General features: G+C 51.3%; 1 protein-coding gene across 1 annotated transcript in view; it reads left to right on the plus strand.

Moving 5' to 3' along the window:
* The window catches only part of BIN3 (bridging integrator 3), a 53,038-nt gene that overhangs the window by 5,522 nt on the left and 30,486 nt on the right, over positions 1-17,030 (plus strand). Inside the window, exons 2-4 of the mRNA XM_074559052.1 lie at positions 8,227-8,275; positions 14,910-14,950; positions 15,550-15,611. Of these exons, the coding sequence (XP_074415153.1) occupies positions 8,227-8,275; positions 14,910-14,950; positions 15,550-15,611 (152 nt within the window). The remainder of the gene's footprint in view (positions 1-8,226; positions 8,276-14,909; positions 14,951-15,549; positions 15,612-17,030) is intronic.

Here is a 17,030-nt window from a genome sequence, read left to right on the forward strand (position 1 = left end):
TGTGTGTGCCCTCAGTCTCGCTGCTCCCTCCCGGCTGCTCCGTCCTGGCTCTTCCCTCCCGGAGCTGCCCTCAGTCCAGCCGCCCCTTCCCGGGTCTGCCCTCCCGGCCGCTTCCTCTCGGGCCTGCCCTCCCGCCGCTGCCCTCAGTGCAGCCGCTCCCTCCCGGCGCTGCCCTCCCGGCGCTGCCCTCACGGTTGCTCTGTCCCGGGGCTCCGTCCCGGCCTCAATCGGGCCATTCACGGCTGCAGGGCCCGGCGTGGTGTCCATGACGTCCATGGCAGCGCTGACACACGTGGGGTCGTGCCCCACTGCTGAAATGTCACAGTTCCGGCCCTGGCATCGCTCCTGGGAGGGAGAGCTTTGTTCCAGGCCTGGCTGCTGTGGGAAGTGTTGGATCATGCATACATACATTATGTGAACTTTCTGTCAAGCTTTAAAAATGCTCTACAAATTCATTTCCTTCAGGGAAGAAGGGACTTTGCTCAGCTTCCATGTGTGTGTCTCTGTCTTTGGGTACCATTAGTCCTGGGTTGATCCCTCTTTTTCCAGGGTTTAGATGCTGCAGCTGAGGAAGAGGATGGAGCTTTGTCCTCAGCTTTGTCTTGCAGAGCTGGAAGTGGCACAAACTGCCACCATTTGAGCTCCTGGGCACTCATATCCTTAATTTATTTGTAAAGGAAATCCCCAGAGATTTTAGGGCTGTTGGCAGGTTGGTGCTTTGTTGAGTGGCGTGGAGTTAATCCTGGGCCATCCCACATTCCTTGTGAACTCTCTGTGCTGCACGAGGGCTGGGAATGCTCCCAGGAACACAGGGGATGCTCCCTAGAATAGGAGGACTGCTCCCTGGAACATGGGGATCACTCCCAGGAACACAGGGAATGCTTCTTGGAACATGGGGATCACTCCTGGAACACAGAGAATTTTCCCTGGAACCCAGGAAATGCTCTCAGGAACACAGGGGATGCTCCCAGGAACATGGGGAGCACTCCTGGAACACAGGGAGCACTCCCTAGAACACAGGGATCACTCCAGAGGGCTCCAGCTGGTGACAGAGCCTGGATTAAACCCCCAAATTCCCAATTCCTGCACCCAGGCAGTGAGGCAGCTCTGCTTTTCTAGCCTTGCATGGACAGCTGGGGTGTTTTTGGAATCTCAGCTGAGCTCCATGGCTTCCTTTGGGCTTTGGATTGAGGCATCCTCATGCCCCTCTTCTTCATGTGCAGCCCAGTGATTCCCTTGGCCATCCCTCCTTCAAAAAATGAAGGGAGTGGAGTGCTGGATTTTACTGCCCTGAGTGCTCCATTTTTTATTTATAAAGTGTTTTTTAAGGTTTTTGAGACTGCATGAACCAAACCTCAATACCAGACTCTTAAACATCCCCTGCTCCAGTTTCCCACTTTCCTCCAGGTGAATTCCCCCAGGAAAAGGAGATTTTCTTTGTTTCTCCCAGAGGATGGGAGGCTGGATTGGTTTGCACAGCCTCAAAAGTGGGGTTGTTGGTTATTCCTGGTGTTTTCCGTGTCATGGATTTGCAGAGGTTGTTGGTTATTCCTGGTGTTTTCCATGTTATGGATTTGCACAGGTTGTTAGTTATTCCCAATATTTTCTGTGTTATGGATTTGCAGATGTTGTTGGTTATTCCTGGTGTTTTCCATGTTACAGATTTGCTCAGGTTGTTGGTTATTCCTGGTGTTTTCCACGTTATGGATTTGCCCAGGTTGTTGGTTATTCCTGGTGTTTTCCATGTTACAGATTTGCTCAGGTTGTTGGTTATTCCTGGTGTTTTCCACATTATGGATTTGCACAGGTTATTCCTGGTGATTTCTGTTAAGGATTTGCAGAGGTTGTTGGTTATTCCCAATGTTTTCCATGTTATGGATTTGCATAGGTTTGTTGGTTATTCCTGGTGTTTTCCATGTTATGGATTTGCACAGGTTGTTGGTTATTCCCAATGTTTTCTACATTATGGATTTGCACAGGTTGTTCCTGGTGTTTTCCCTGTTATGGATTTGCAGAGGTTGTTGGGTATTCCTGGTGATTTCTGTTATGGATTTGCCCAGGTTGTTGGTTATTCCCAGTGATTTCTGTTATGGATTTGCCCAGGTTGTTGGTTATTCCCGGTGATTTCTCTTATGGATTTGCCCAGGTTGTTGGTTATTCCCAGTGATTTCTGTTATGGATTTGCACAGGTTGTTGGTTATTCCCGGTATTTTCCCTGTTTTGGAGCCATGGCCATGCTGGGCAGGTGCAAACCCAGCCCCAGGCTCTGTTTTCCTCTCTCTGAATCAATATTGATGTTTTCTGGAGCCCGGCGTGGCCGATGGCACCGCTCCCCCTTCCCTGCAGGTTTCAGTGATACTGGGATCAGGAGATGAGCATGGATAAAATTACCTGGGATGAAGCAAGCGGATACCAGAGCAGTGAGTGAGGCTCCCAAACACCTCCCTGTTACCTGTGCAAGGTGCTTTGCACATCCCAAAGTTTTTATCATGATGAAACTGGAGCGCCAGCCGGGCATTTCCCGGGGTGGAGCAGCTGGGAAGAGCCACGTGCCACCTCCCCTGCCACCATCACAGGCCTCAGAGTGCTTATTCCTTAATTGTTCATTTTTCCACCTGTTTTGTCCAGGTAGCTCCAAGCCAATGCTCTGGTTGAGCCACAACCGTGTTTCACAACCGTGCTTAAAATGGATATTTTTGTAGCATAGTCAGGGCCTAAAACAGCCCTGCAAAATTCTGCTCGCCCACGCGCCTGGCGTGAGTAATTTTCTTTTGATGGGTGAGTAAAATATCATTATTTTTTTCATGCTCCTCTTGGAATGGGTGGGAGAGAGGATTCTGACATTATTTTTGATTTGCTTAACACTGACACCGCGCCTGGCTCCGTGCAGGATGCAGAGGGACCCATTCCCAGGAGCTCATCCCTCCGCTGCCAAACTTCAGCAAGGTGCCTTGTTTTCCCTGGCCTGACCTAAAATCCAGAAAATCGATGTTTACACCTCTTTTTTTTGCCTCTTTTTACACCTCTCTTTCCCTTCTCCCCCGCTGCAGCGGCTCGCCCTGACATCCCTGCGTGCCTTAAACCTCTGAGTTCCCAGGGATGGGGCTGAAATCCAAAATCCAGGTGGGAGCACTCACCTGGTTCATCCCGAGGGATCCCATCCCCACATCCCTCCTCTCTCTCCCCACCCTGTGACCTCCCCTCTCATCTCCTCGAGGAGAGCACCCAAACGGGGATTTGGCGCAGAGTCTCCCTCGACAGAAGCTGTTTGTGATCCTTTGGAATAATTTTTTTTTTCCTTCTTTTTTTTTTTTTTTTTTGCCTCGGCGCTGTGTTTGGAGCGGTTGCCATGAGTTCCCGGGAGGGGGGAGCGGGGTGGGACGGTGCCTGCGGTTTCCATGGACACGCCTGGAGCACAGCGAGGAGGAATCCGGGAGATTCACGCCTAACCTGAGCCTGCCCTCCTGCCTGCCTCACCTGGGCACGGCTGCCATCCCCTCCCGGCCGGGAATTTGGGTGGTTTTAGCGAGCCCCAATCCAGGTTTCCAGGATTTTGTTGTGTTGCCTCTCTTTGTGCAGGCTGCCATGAGAAATGCTGCTCAGGAAAGGTCTCTCTGCTTTGCTTTGAACTTCCTATCATGGAAAAGTCCTTCCTTAACACCTCCATCCTCCGGGAAGCCTCACACAAGTGGAGAGGGAGAAGCTCAACCAAGTTCACTGTGTAGCAAAGTGGGAAAGTGAAGGTTCACATCCTTCCTGGAGTGCTCCCGACCTTCCTGTTGGAAGTGTTTGCAGGAACTCTTTGATCTCTCTGGGACAGAGCTGATCCCATGGCCAGGCAGCTTCTCTGGATGCAGCTGAATCCATTCCCAACCCAGCAGCTTCCAAAGGGAAGGACCCAATTCCCGTGCTAGCTTTGGGATGATTTTTGTCTGCACAGGTGTAAAGGGATGGCTTTGTAGAATCCCTCATCATCCCACGTGCCAAAATCCCTGGGAAAACCAGGCTTGGAGGGTCAGGATCAGCCTGGCAGCACGGGAGGCTGGGTGTCATCCTCCTGCCTGCAGGCACTGAGAGGTTTCTTTCCGGTGAAGGAATTGAGATTTTTGGTGGAAATTCAAAGAGTGAGAAGCTCTGGCGGGCATCCAGGCTATGCTGGCGCTTGGGGTTTCAATGAGAGAGAGAGAAAAAGGGAAAAAAATCCCTGAAACTTTCCACGGGAAGCGGGCACTTCCCACAGAACGTGGATTTAGTCGGTGGTCTGGCAGTGGTACCAGTACAAACCAGTTTTGGCCACCAGTTCATACCAAAGTGGAACCTGTGGGTCCCCTGCAAACACCACTCGTGCCCACCTGGGGCAGGAATATTGAATTCAGAGGCTCAGTGTCACTTTTCCCAAATTAATTATCATCCAAACTGCCCCAGCCTCTGCTGTCCCCATCCCTGCCTGTCCATCTGTCTGTCCATCCTTCCCTCCCTTCCCAACCCTGCCTGGCAGCTCAGCATCCCCAGGGAGAGCATTTTATCAAAAATATTTGGTGTTTATCCTTTGCTTATGTGCCAAGGGTCTTCTGGGGCCTGATTAGGGGTGGCAAAGCCGCGTTGAGCTGGAATGAGCTGGGAAAAGGAGCACATCCCACAGGGAATTTATCCCTCTGAGCTCCATCCCAGCTCCCCACAGCCAGGGGTGACGCCAAGGTTTGATGTCCACCCTAGCAAAGGAACATTCCTCCCTAATTTAGCGGGGATTGAGTGATTCCTGCTGGCAATTCCTGCCTTCCAGGAATGCTGGGGAGAGGGAGCTCCACGTTTTAAGCCGCAGCTCCCCACAGACCTCATGGAGCTGCGTCTCCCCCACTGCCTGGGAGGTTTGTTTCCAACTCTCCTGTGCATCCAGAGGAGAATTAACTGCTTTGGTGTGTGTGGCCCTGCGTTTGCTCATGGAAAAGCCGAGTAAATAGATGAGATTGCTGGGGAAACTTCAGAGAAAAAATCAGCCACAGCTTCTCCCACCTTCCCCTCCCTGGGGTTCCTGAGCATCCCCGAGTAGAGCTCGCAGGATTCTCTCCACCCACACTTTTTTTTCCCTTACTTTGAGCTCTTCCCACCCTCTCCCTGCAGTGTTTCACCCTCCTCCCTCCCTCCCTCCCTCGCTTCCTCGCCCCTGAACCCTGCTGCTGTGCCGAACTCCGGGTGCCGTGGCAGGGCCGTGAGGGGCCGGGGCGCTCCCGCAGCCCCGCGGGCTGGGAACGCTCCGCCGGTGACTCAGCGCGCTCGGCTCTTCAGGAACGGGATTTCAAGGGATTTCACACCCCAAACACAACCCCAGCTTTCTCTCGCTCAGCAGAAACGAGACATCAGCAAAGAGGGAAAAAAAAAAAAAAAAAAAGCAGCACCGATTCTGGTTTTTCTTTGGTGTTTATAGAGCTTTGAAGGTACCAGGGAGATCCGTGGAATTCATGGCCCTGATGGATATGGATCCATATGGATCCACCTTCCCCTCAGTTTATTTGTATTATGCCCATCATGCATTTTTTAACCTCTTGATTTTGAAGCAAATGGTTGTGATGGTGCTGTCTGAACTGCGCTTTGTCCCCCCACAATTTTGCAGGCAGGGACACAACTCCCAGAGGGACAAAACTTCGGTGCCAGCAGCGCTTTTGAGGCGTGGGGTGAATCCATTTGGTTTAAAAGCTCCAATAAAATCCATACCTTTCATTTTTATTTTTTTTTTCTTCCTTCTTTCCTGCTCATCCATCTTTTCCCCCCCACCCTCCCAGAGAATCATATTAAAAGGCAGTGATTTAAAAACCAGGAAAATTATGTAAAATTGTAAAATAGAACAAAAACCTCCAATAATTGAGGAACAGACCTGACTTGCACAGGGTTATTTTTTTAGAGGTTTTACTGAGACAGACATAATTACCAAGTGGCATCACGATGCTGATGGAGATATTTACTGCTGCACTGGAGATTTGCAGCACTCCATTGACTTCCCTTTGTTTCTGGGAGAAGAAAAGGGATTTTTGGGGTTCCTTGGTGGGGTGAGGATGGGGAATGGGATGGAGCAGCACCCCCTGTGCTCCCTCTGCCTTCCCTTCCCAGCTCTGATCCCCAACCAGTGGCTTTTCCTATCCCAAATTCCCTGGATTGAACCATTTTTCCGGTTTCAACACCACTTTGGGATGCTCTCTGTGTCCCCCACAGGGACAGGTTGTGCACAGGTAATTCTTTAATCACCTTTTTAATTGTCCTTTCCCATTAGGAACCAACCAGGCTCCAGCTCCTTGCTTGTTCTCACCCTGCAAACTGGTTTTAAGTGGGATAACGCTCCCCTGAGTAAAATCCTCTTTTTTTTTTTTTATCCTTTCACCACCAAGTTGGTGCCATCACTTCCAAAAACATCAAGTGACAGAGAGGTGCCTCATTTTGGTTTATATTTGACCCACAGAGGAAAACACAAAGGAAAAAAAAAATCCATATATTTTTGTTTTCTTCCTGTAAGGCACCACACCCCCGGTTATTGACAGGGAAATTATACAGCAGAGTGATGTTTGTTTATAAAAGAAGGGTGATTCACACTGCCACAGGAGCTGGAAAGGGTTAAACCCAAAATTGCACCGGTCCTGCTGGAGAACCATAAACAGGAAGTTCTCCCGAAAAAAAAAATTTAAATTTAAACCTGGTGACTCAGGTTGGCTCCAGAGCTGCTCACGGAGGGTCACAGGGGGTGCAGCCCTGGATTATTCCAGTGGGTAATTACAGCCTTGGCTTGAAAACAGCGGGGAAAGTGGGAAGAGCAAGGGTTGGAGTTTGGATAATCAGGTTTTTTTGCTTCATCCTGCCCCTTCTTCCACTATGAATTCCTTCTCACAGTTGGATTTTCCAGCAGGTTACACTGATAAAAATATTTCCTGGAGGTCAAACTGTTGTTTGGAGCAGTACTGGGGGTTTGGAAGTGGAGCTGGTGGGAAAAAAAATGGAAAACCAGCAGTGGGAAAAGCCAGACTGGGAGGCAGCAACACAAAATCCCCAAATCCATGGTTTTATCTCAAGTTTTGTGTAACAGCATGAGAGTTTGGGCTGGTCCAGTCCAAATTGTCAGGAAGGGACTCAGACACTTTCCCAGGAGCTCCTGGTGCAGATTTGGGATGGGAAATTGGAAGTGGAAGATTCCATTGGAATGGAATGGGATGAAGCTGAGCTGTAGGTGAAACATCTTTGGCAAAAAAACACTTTAATGTCATTATGACCTCAATTTTTTCTATTTATTTAAAGCATCACAACCCAGAAAACATTGGGAGGTTTTGGCTGAGATGCTTTAACCAAGCAGCACCTCTTTAACTTAATTAAATCCATTGACAACAGCAGTTGAATTCCTGGATTTTCATTATACTGATAGGTGAAAGAAATCCAATTATTTTCAGGCTGCCTGCGTGGTTGCTCCCAGCTGACCCAGCCACCCTTACATATGTTGTGTAATTTATTTAGAGTACTCTTCTCATTCAGGTAACCCAGATTTTCCTGGGAATTAGGGATTTTAAGAATGAAGGCTGTGCTGGCAGGTGAGCCTCTCCTCCAGCTGTTGGAGCAGAGGAATCCTTTGAAGCAGCTCTCAGCAGCTCCAGACACCGGCTTGTTACTTTTTTTAATATCCTCTTTCTAAATATTTACAGGCTTTGTTTGGGATTTTTTTTTTTTTTAGTATTATTTTATCCTCCCCAGCAGATTTGCTTTGAAACAGAGTGGGTTCTTCAGCTGCTTGTGGAGCATCCTTGCCTTGCTTTGGGGTGCAGGGAGGGTGTGTGGGGCTGACCCCAATCGAAGGGACCCACAAGGACCATCCAGACACCCCAAAATCCCACCCTGGGAGCGTTGTTCAAGTGCTCCTGGAGCTGTGGCAGCCTCAGGGCTGTGCCCATTCCCTGCAGAGCTGTCCCAGTGCTCATCCCAGCCTTTGGGGGAAGAATCTTTCCCTAAAATCCAACCTGGCTCTCCCTTGGTGCAGCTCCAGCCTGGGTGCCGTTCCCTGCTTCTGTCGCTGTCACAGAGCAGAGCTGCCCCTCTGCAGTGCTGAGAGGTCTCCCCACAGTCTCTCCCACCTTTCTGGGGGGTGCACAGTGCCCAGGATGAGGGGCTGCCAGCCCGGGACACCCCTGCTGCCCCCCAAAGCCACCCCCAGCCCCAGCGCTGCTCACACATCCCCTTCTCCTCTCTCTTTTGCAGGATCCCGTTCAAGATCGGGCAGCCCAAGAAACAGATTGTACCCAAGACAGTGAGTAAACCAGTTCCCCCTTTTTAGCTCCAGCCTTGGATCATGTGGCTGATGAGTCAAGCCAGCACTTTGACTCGTCCCATTTTGCAGCGTGTGGGAGGGAGCTGGAGCAGCAGAACCTGTTGCCGCGTGTGACCAGCGCTCGGCTCCTCGTGCGAGGAGCGAGGGGGAGCCCCATGCAGGCAGAATATTTTGGTTTGGGAGCTGTTGAAATTAGAATTTTTTCAAATTTTTTTTTTTTTTCAATTTTTTTGGGAGGGGTGTGAGTGTGTGCGGGGTAGGGGGAAAGAGCTCTCTTGGTCTGGCACAGTTTTCCTCGGAGATGGCTGAACGGGTTTGCTTCCTTCCTTCCTTCCTTCCTTCTTTCAGCAAAGGCTTGTTTGTTCATCCTTTCGGAGCAGATGGAGGAGGAGGAGTGGTTCAGATCGCTGAATATAACTGTTTCCAAAGAAAGGCTTATAAGCTGAGATGCTTAGTGCTCGGGCGTGAATTAATTTGTGCTGCACAGCATTTGCTTTAAAAGCAAATTAAAAAAGCATTTTGTATTCCCGTGGATTTGAGGCTCCTACCCCAAGTGCTGCTGCTTGCAGCTGGCTGTGGTATTTTCCCTTCTTAAGCAGCTTGGCTTTGCATTTGTCCCATGCCAAAAGAAAATCTGTGGAACCTCCCAGGAGCTGGCCCTGCAAACTCACCTGGACACCTGCTCTAAAAAGGGAGCCCTGAGAGGCAGAGTGGGGCAGAGCTTGTCCCTCTGGTGGCACTGGTGCCCTAATCCCCTGCCCAGACTGACATCTCTGATCCTTCCTCTCCGGGACACCCAGCTAATTCCGCAGCATGCGTGGGCACCCGTGTTTGTGGGGCAGTTTCTCCTTGGGACACGACATTTCCCTGGAGGCAGAGGGCTAATCCCACCACTCCCTTCAAGGCTTGATTGTCATGTTTTATTTTAAAGGATTTGGTGCTTGTCTGCTGCCGTGGAGCAGCAATTTTCTGTAACGGCTCCAAACTGTCAGTACAGAATTTAAGCCAGGCAAGCAACGAAGACGAGGACTGGTAAAATTCCTCTGTGGTTTTCCTGTGTTTTCAGCTGCCCTTTTCCAGGGGCTGGTGATCCACCAGCAAGGTGCTGCTGCCTGTGATCCCTCAGGTGAGGCAGCCCAGCCCCAGCCCTTCACAGCTCTCCCAGCTCGTGTCAGGAGCTCCCACATTCCTTGCCCTACAATATTTTGCTTTTTCCAGTGCTCCCAGTGCTGATTTCCTTCCAGGACTGGAGCAAAAAACCAACAGCTCTGCAGTTCTGGGTGTCTTGGCCAGCTCTGCTGGGCATCTCCAGCCCACCCATTCTCACATCCCAGTTTAATATATTCCATTTTCTTGCTGTTTCCTTCCCCTTTTAGAGGTTTTTCTCCCCTAAAATCAGCCATCTCTGTGCTCAGGCTCCCTGCAGATGAGTGGTGGCACCTCTGAGATCTTCCCTTCCCCGGAGCTGCTGGAATGTGCTGTTCTGAAGCAGTTGGCAGCCTTTGCTTATATATACATGTGTGTGTATTAAATAGAACAGCTCAGAATATCCGGCAGGCAGAGGTTCATTCAGCACCCAGAGCCTTTCCAGGCCTTTTCCTTTTCCTTCCTTCCTTCCTCAGCTCCCTAGGAACAAGGAACAAGATTCAATGTCAACAAAGTTGATTTCTAAAAGGCTTCCACTTGCCCTGGAATGATGATAATGATGATGATGATGATGGTGGTGGTGGTGATGTTGCTCTCCAGGCACCAGATACAGGGAAAGCAGAAAACAGGAAGCCCAAAACCTTGGAACTTCACACCCAGTGTGGAGTGCAGCTCTTCAAAGGAGAACAAAGGGCAGGAAACCACGGATATCCCCCAGGATCAGGCATCCCATGTGCAGTGGTGTGCAAGGGATGGGGCTGCTTTGATGGTGTGCAAGGGATGGGGTTGCTTTGAGCTGCAGGGCCCCAAATTTACCTCCCAGTTGCAGGCCGAGCCACTCCATCTGTGCAGGCGTTGGGGAACAGCAGCAGCAGCAGCCAAGGGCTGGATGCTCCAGATGTTGGGCTGCAGGAAGTGGGAAGGTGTGGCATCTCCAGGGCTGCATCCCAAGCCCATCAGAAGGGAAGTGGTTGTGGGGAGAGGATCTCCCACTCACAGAGACCGGACCACAAAAGAGGAGGTGAGGGGGAAGGATAAAAAAAAAAGCAGCGTTTGTGAGGATGTAACTTGCTTGGCTCTCCATGAGGCCTGGGCTGCAGTCAGGAGCAGGGGGTGGCTTTGAGAGAGGCTCAGCGAGCCAGAGAGGCTTTTTTGTTGTCTCAGTGCTGGGGCTGGTGTCAGATCTAGGCCGGGAGTAGTCCTGAAAAGCAATTTGCCTGGGCTGCCGAGGAATTAGTCATGACTCGCTGTGCCCACTCGCCTGTGATCCTTTGGAGAAGGGCACGGTGTCAGGCACAGTTTAGCTCCAGAGGGAGAAGGAAACCCCGGTAAGAAAATATCAGCTGGTGAACTGAGGTGATCTCCCCCTCCCCAGACATGGCTGTGCTTTGTTTCCACCTTAACCTGGGCAAATCCAATTCCAGACAGCCTAATCTCTCCCCTCCTCTTGCCTGAAAAGAGCAGCTGTCACCGGGCTCGCGGAGCCGGGTGGGAGGATCTAATGCTCCGAGAGGACCTGCTGTCAGCAGGGCCACGGGCCCACAGCCCAATTAAACTAATGCCCAGTGATAGGAGTTAAACCTGTTAGAATTATATCTCTGCATGTTTATTGCTCAGCCACGAAGCCTCTTATGGCAGAGATGTTCTTCCCTCCCTCGGGACAGCTCCGCTCCCAGCAGAGGCTGCGCCGCCGTCGGAGCTGTCTCGTCTGCCCAGCTCTCCTGCAGCTGCTGCTGAAGTTCACCTGTGTCCCCCCAGGTTGTTCCCTGCCCTTCACCGGGGCTGGGATGATCCAAGCAGGCAGGAGCTGGCCCTGCATCCCCCGGTGAGGTTTTATCTCCCTCCCTGCTTCGCTCGGCCCTGCTCTGGCCTGGGCTGACTCAGAGCGCTCGCCCTCCTCCTCCTCCTTGCTGGCCTGAGTCAGCTTGGCAGGGAGTGGAGACCTGAGCTGCCAAACCTCCTTTCCTTGACTCATCCCAGCAGCTCTGCCTTCCCCAGGGGTGTCGGCCAGAGGAGCCCCGTGAGCAGCAGGATTCCACTGCAGCCCTTTCCATTGGGCTCCAGCGGCGAGCTGGAAATCCCAACACAGTGGAGTGAATGTCATGGGAATGGTGGGGTGAATTCAAGTGATGCCACTTAAATAGTTTTGCTGGTTTTCCTTCAATCTATTCTGGCCAAATTGGTGTCTGCATTTGGGAGATGTCTCCTTTTTCCTTTTGCCACCTTTCTGGGAAGTTTCTTGCAGGATGGGGATGTGGAGGTCTTGCTGGGTGGAGTCTGTGACATCCCAGATCCACCTGCACTCTGCAGCTCTGGCTCAGAATATTCACCCATGGCACTTACCTTGAAATTCTTGATGGGATGGCAGGAGCTCAGCAGAAAATCTTAGTTCTAATTTCTGTGGGTTTCACTTTTTTGGAGAAGAGGAAGAAGGAAACACTTCCCTCTTTTCCCCAAGATCCACAACGATGCTGAGACCACTGGGAGATGCAGAAATCAGCTCATCTTCCTCCTTCGGGGAAAAACATGAACCCCAGGGAGATAGGAAGGTTCCTCACAGTCCCTCATTTCCATCTCTTTGTAGTGTTGGCTTCAGCCTTGCTCCATTGCCTCATAACCAGGCTGGTGATGCTGATCCTGCCCTTCAAGCAGGAGGGATCTGATCACAGGTGGGAGGCCCAGTGTTTGCAAACAAAAAAAAAAAAAAAAAAGAACTGGGTGAAGGAGAGAATGTTGTTTTATTTCAAAGCTTTCGAGAGCTCGTCGCTCTTGATGTAGATTTAAATAAAAACCCCGAGACGAGCGATTTTTGCATTACCCAGCCCCTGTGCCTGGAAGAAGAAGAAAAAAAAAAACCTTCAATACAGAAAGTGTGGTTTGATTTGGAGTTTTCAGAAAGAGGCTGCAGAGCAGTGGGATTATTTTAATAATACGGAAACTCCCCTTCAGGATATTGTAATTTTCTTGCCTGTACTTCTTGTTCTCATTACTCTTAACGTGAAAATCCTCTCCGCAGCCTCTGTCGGCTGCGTGTGACCGTGGAGAGCTGCTGGGAGTGGGAATTACTGTGTGCTCTGCAAAATGTTCCCAGCTTGTCCTCCTTGCAGCTGGGAGCACGTGAGAGCAGCTTTTCCCTCTGTTTTTGTGGGATAGCCGGGCTCCAGCCACGGCTGGGAGCCTCCCTGAGCTCGCAGACTGTGGGCACAGTTTAGCTCCAGAGCTAACTGGGAGCCAGTTGCTGCCTGTGGGCGTGAAAAATAAGAGCAATCCTTGGGCAGCTGTCTCAGAGAGATGGGGCTGGGGATGTGAGTCAGGCTGGGCAGCTCAAGTGTGTCTGTGTGGAATCACCTCGATGCCATGTGGATCCTGCTCCGGCGCTGGGGTGGGGTCTTGGGGGAGCTCGGGAGGTTTGGGGGGTTCACAGCACCCCGAGGGTCGCAGGGTGGGGAGGTTTTGTCTCTGTGGAATGAATCCTAAAGTCCCAGAATGGTTGGGGTGGGAAGGGAGCGTTAAACTCATCTTGTTCCACCCCCTGCCATGTGCAGGGACACCTTCCACTGTGCCAGGGTGCTCCAAGCTGGCCTTGGGCACTTCCAGGGATGGAGCAGCCACAGCTTCTCTAGGAATTCCATCCCAGCCCCTTCCAAAAATCCCACCCCAATCTCACTTGTCCCAGTTTGAAGCCATTCCCTGTGTCCTCTCCCTCCATCCTTGTCCCCAGTCCCTCTCCAGCTCTCCTGGAGCCTCTTCAGGCCCTGCAAGCTGCTCCATCCATATCCATTAAGGCACGGTGCCTTTTGCTTATTGCACAGAAACAGGCAAATGTGACAGCAAAAAAGGGCCAGAAACCCTGAATATTCACAGGTATTCCACAGCCAAAGCTTTTGGAGGAGCTGGTTGCTGAGCAGATCCTCCTAACCACAGAGAGGCAACAATAAAGGAACGACACCCCCAGCCTTTCAAAGGGGGGCACATTTTCGAGTCGTGCCCGACCCTGTGTGGTTTGCAACCAAAACAATTCACACCTAAGGCCTATTTATAGAGTGCAATAGTCCCTGGGGGATTTTAGGAGCCGGAACAGGCACGGGGACGGAGGGTGAGCTTTACTATGTGCTGGTTACCTGACCTGCAGGGCGCCAGCTGCCGCGCATTTCTGCGCTCCCCGAACGCCAGGCACAAGTCGTGTGAGCTGCCCCCACACTGCTCCCTGGCTGTTCTCTCCAGCACCCAATTTTAGCAGCACGAAAAGGGAGCTGGAGTTCCTGGGAGGGTTTTTTGGAGCAGAGGGATGGGAGGGGGGAGAGAGAGAGAGAGCCCAGCTCGCATCCCCCGGATGGTGGGAGCGGATGGTGAGGACAGCTGGGAGCTGGGATGGGGCTGGAATGTGGCTGGGCACTGCCTGCCCTCAGATCAGGCTGCTGGAGTTCAAGTGCAGCCCAAAAAGATGTTTAAAGGAGGAGATTTTAAGAAAATCTCCATCTTTAACCCCCTCAAGCTTTTAACAGCAATTCTCCTTGGAAAGCAAACATCCCCGTTAAATTGTGGTGCTGCATCAAGGCTGGGATTGAAATCTCAGGGCCAGCAGGAAGAATTGGAACAAACCTTTGGATCCTTCTAGTCCTGGCTGCTCCCAGCACTCTGCATTTCCTTAATAGCACGGGAGCTTGACAACACAAGTGAACCCAGCGCTGATCCCATGACAACAAACGCGCACGGATTTACTCTTGGCTGGTCAATTGAAATCCATTTGCTTCTCTGGTTGACGAGGTGTGGAATGAATGTTTTAAGTGTGTTAAAACAGTCAGCATGGAAAGAAAGTTCCTTAAAATATCTCCTATCACTGGAGGTTTGCTGCCAGCTAGCAAGTAGGAGGGAGCAGGCGCTGAGGTAGCATCGGGAGAAGGCTGTGCTGGAGCTCGGAGCTCGGAGCTCAGGGTTCCCCTCCCTTCTGGAGGTGTCACAGTGCACTGGGATTGTGCTCCAGCCCAAGAATCTCATGGGAGGGAGCTGCTGTAGGGGTAAGGAGTGTGTGTGGGGGGTAATGCAGAGGGAGAATTTCACCATCCTGATGAGGATGAGGAAGGAGGAAACAGCCAGACCCACCTCAACGGGGCTGGAGGAGCAGCAGCTCCCCTCAGTTTTTGGGGGAGAGCACAGGTTTGTCCCCCAGCACTGAGCCATGCTGGGTTGTGACCTCCCTGCTTTTCTAGCATTCCCATTTATTCCATCAGCTCCCAATCCCTGTGCTGGAGCACGTCCTTGGCTCGAGCTGTCATATTTGGTGCTGGCTCCAAGAGAGTCTGGTGCTCCAAATCCCCAAGACTTCCTTTACTTTTGAGGTGTAACTCCCATGAAAGCTGCAGCTTGTGCTGGGCTCAGCTCAGCATTTCCCAGGGACAGCTTTCCCTGCGTGCTCCAGGCTGCCCTGCAGTCCCCTGGAGCTGATTTCCATCTCTTCTTTCCACAGGTGGAGAGAGACTTTGAAAGGGAATATGGGAAGCTGCAGCAGTGAGTATCAACCACACTGGTCAGACAGGACTGGCCACATGCTTCCCTCCTCCCATTGCATCTTCCCAGGGAATTTTAGCCAGGGATGCTCTTCCCAGTGAGCAAATCCCTCACTGCCCTGTAATTTCCAATTCTTCAGGGTTTCTCTGACTGTTCAAAGGTGTCCTCAGAAGTATTTGCAGATTCTGGCAGCTTTAAAAAAAAAAGAAAAAGTGTAAAATTGCCAGAAAACTGCGGGGTCCCTGTAGAGGCCAACAGCTCAGAGGACCAGGAGTGGCTTTGCCATCCTGCCTGTGTCACAGGAGCTCACAGGGATCATCTGGAAGCATTTGGCTTTACCATTTGTGCTAAGTGTGAGAACTTTCAGGAAATATGCGAACTATGAATAAGAGATCACCAACTTGAAAAGGTTAAAAACCATCTGAAAACAACCCGAAAGGGTTGAGCTGCTCTGAACTTCATCAAGCCTTGCCTGGATATTTTTAACTCCCACCAGAAGCCAGCATATTCAGCCCGTAAATGATTTGTTGCACGTATGATACACTTGGGTTTCTTTCTTTCCAAGATTCCGACTTTGCCTTCTTTCTCCCATCTTTCAGATTGGAAGATCAGACCAAAAAACTTCAGAAGGATATGAAGAAAAGCACAGATGCAGATTTGGGTAAGTGACTGGAGGATACATAGACTGTGAACTTGGCCACAGAGAGATGAAGTGACTTTTCTCGAGATCACATGAGTAATGTGTGACAAGTCTGGAAAACAAATCCAGAGCTCAGTCCCACTCAGTTTGCTTAGTTACAAGGCCATCTGCGAGAGGCAGCTCAGCCCAGGGAACACAGGGAGTGCTGTGGGCTCAGTCCCCCTCTCCTGAGCTCCATGGCCTTGGACAAATCCCTTCTTTTTGTTTGCCTCAGTTTGTGCCACTGAAAAACCCAGGAGTGGTTGTTCAGTCTCAGATTATCCAGCAGGAGCAGCTCCAGCTGAGCCCATTGTGCCAGCAGTGCTTTTTTACCTCCTTCAGTCCTCCTTTCACCTCCCTCTCTGGAGCCCCAGAAGGTCTGGGATGGGTCTGGGGGCACAGCTGGCCACATCTGGCCGTGTTTCCCGTGGGAAATGCTGACCTGGCAGCTCTCCTTTGGGAATAACCCAGCTCATTCCCTCGCTGCCTGCCTGTTTTGGCTTCCCCTCGTGGCAGTGGGCGATGGAGGAAGCAATAAACAGCTCTGCCTGCACGTTTGGGGTGACATCTGCCCTTTGCAGGTGTCCTGTGCCATGTCCCAGCTGCCTTCACATCCCTCTGGTTGGAACCTGCAGTGCCCAGAGAGGGATCCAGCAGAGGGGAGCTGGCTTGGTTGGATGCTGGTTGCTGAACCTGCAGGAGGGAGCTGTTCCAAACCCAGATGGTTTTTCCCTGTGTGGTTTGGAGCAGTCCCTGCCAGGCCCCCACAGCTCCGGAGCCAAGGCAGAGGCAGCAGCACAAACAGGTGTGGGCTGTGCTGGGCCAGCGCTCAGCCCGTGGGGTCACTGCAGGGCAGGGCAGGGGAAGGAGGCAGAGCTGGGGCTTTCTGTGCTCCAGGCTCCCACCTGTGTGTGTGAGTGTGAGTGTGAGTGTGTGTGTATCTGTGTGAATATTGTCTGACACAAACACCGATTCAGCCTCTCACCTCTGGTTTTGTGTGTGTGTGTGTGTGTGTGTGAATATTGCCTGACACAAACACAGCAAACACAGATCCAGGCTCTCACCTGTGTGTGTGTGTGTGTGTGTGTGTGTGTGTGTGTGTGTGTGTGTGTGTGTGTGTATCTGTGTGAATATTGCCTGACACAAACACAGATCCAGCCTCTCACCTCTGGGTATGTGTGTGTGTGAGTGTGTGTGTGTGTGAGTGTGTGTGTCTCTGTGTCTGTGTGTGAATACTGTGTGTATGTGTGTGAATATTGCCTGACACAAACACCGATTTAGGCTCTCACCAGTGTGAGTGTGTGTGAATATTGTGTGTGTGTGAATATTGTGTGTGTGTCTGTGTGTGAATACTGTGTGTATGTGTGTGAATATTGCCTGACACAAACACAGATCCAGGCT

The sequence above is a fragment of the Zonotrichia albicollis genome, chromosome 26, assembly GCF_047830755.1.
Source record: "Zonotrichia albicollis isolate bZonAlb1 chromosome 26, bZonAlb1.hap1, whole genome shotgun sequence".
Classification (NCBI taxonomy): Eukaryota; Metazoa; Chordata; class Aves; order Passeriformes; family Passerellidae; genus Zonotrichia; species Zonotrichia albicollis.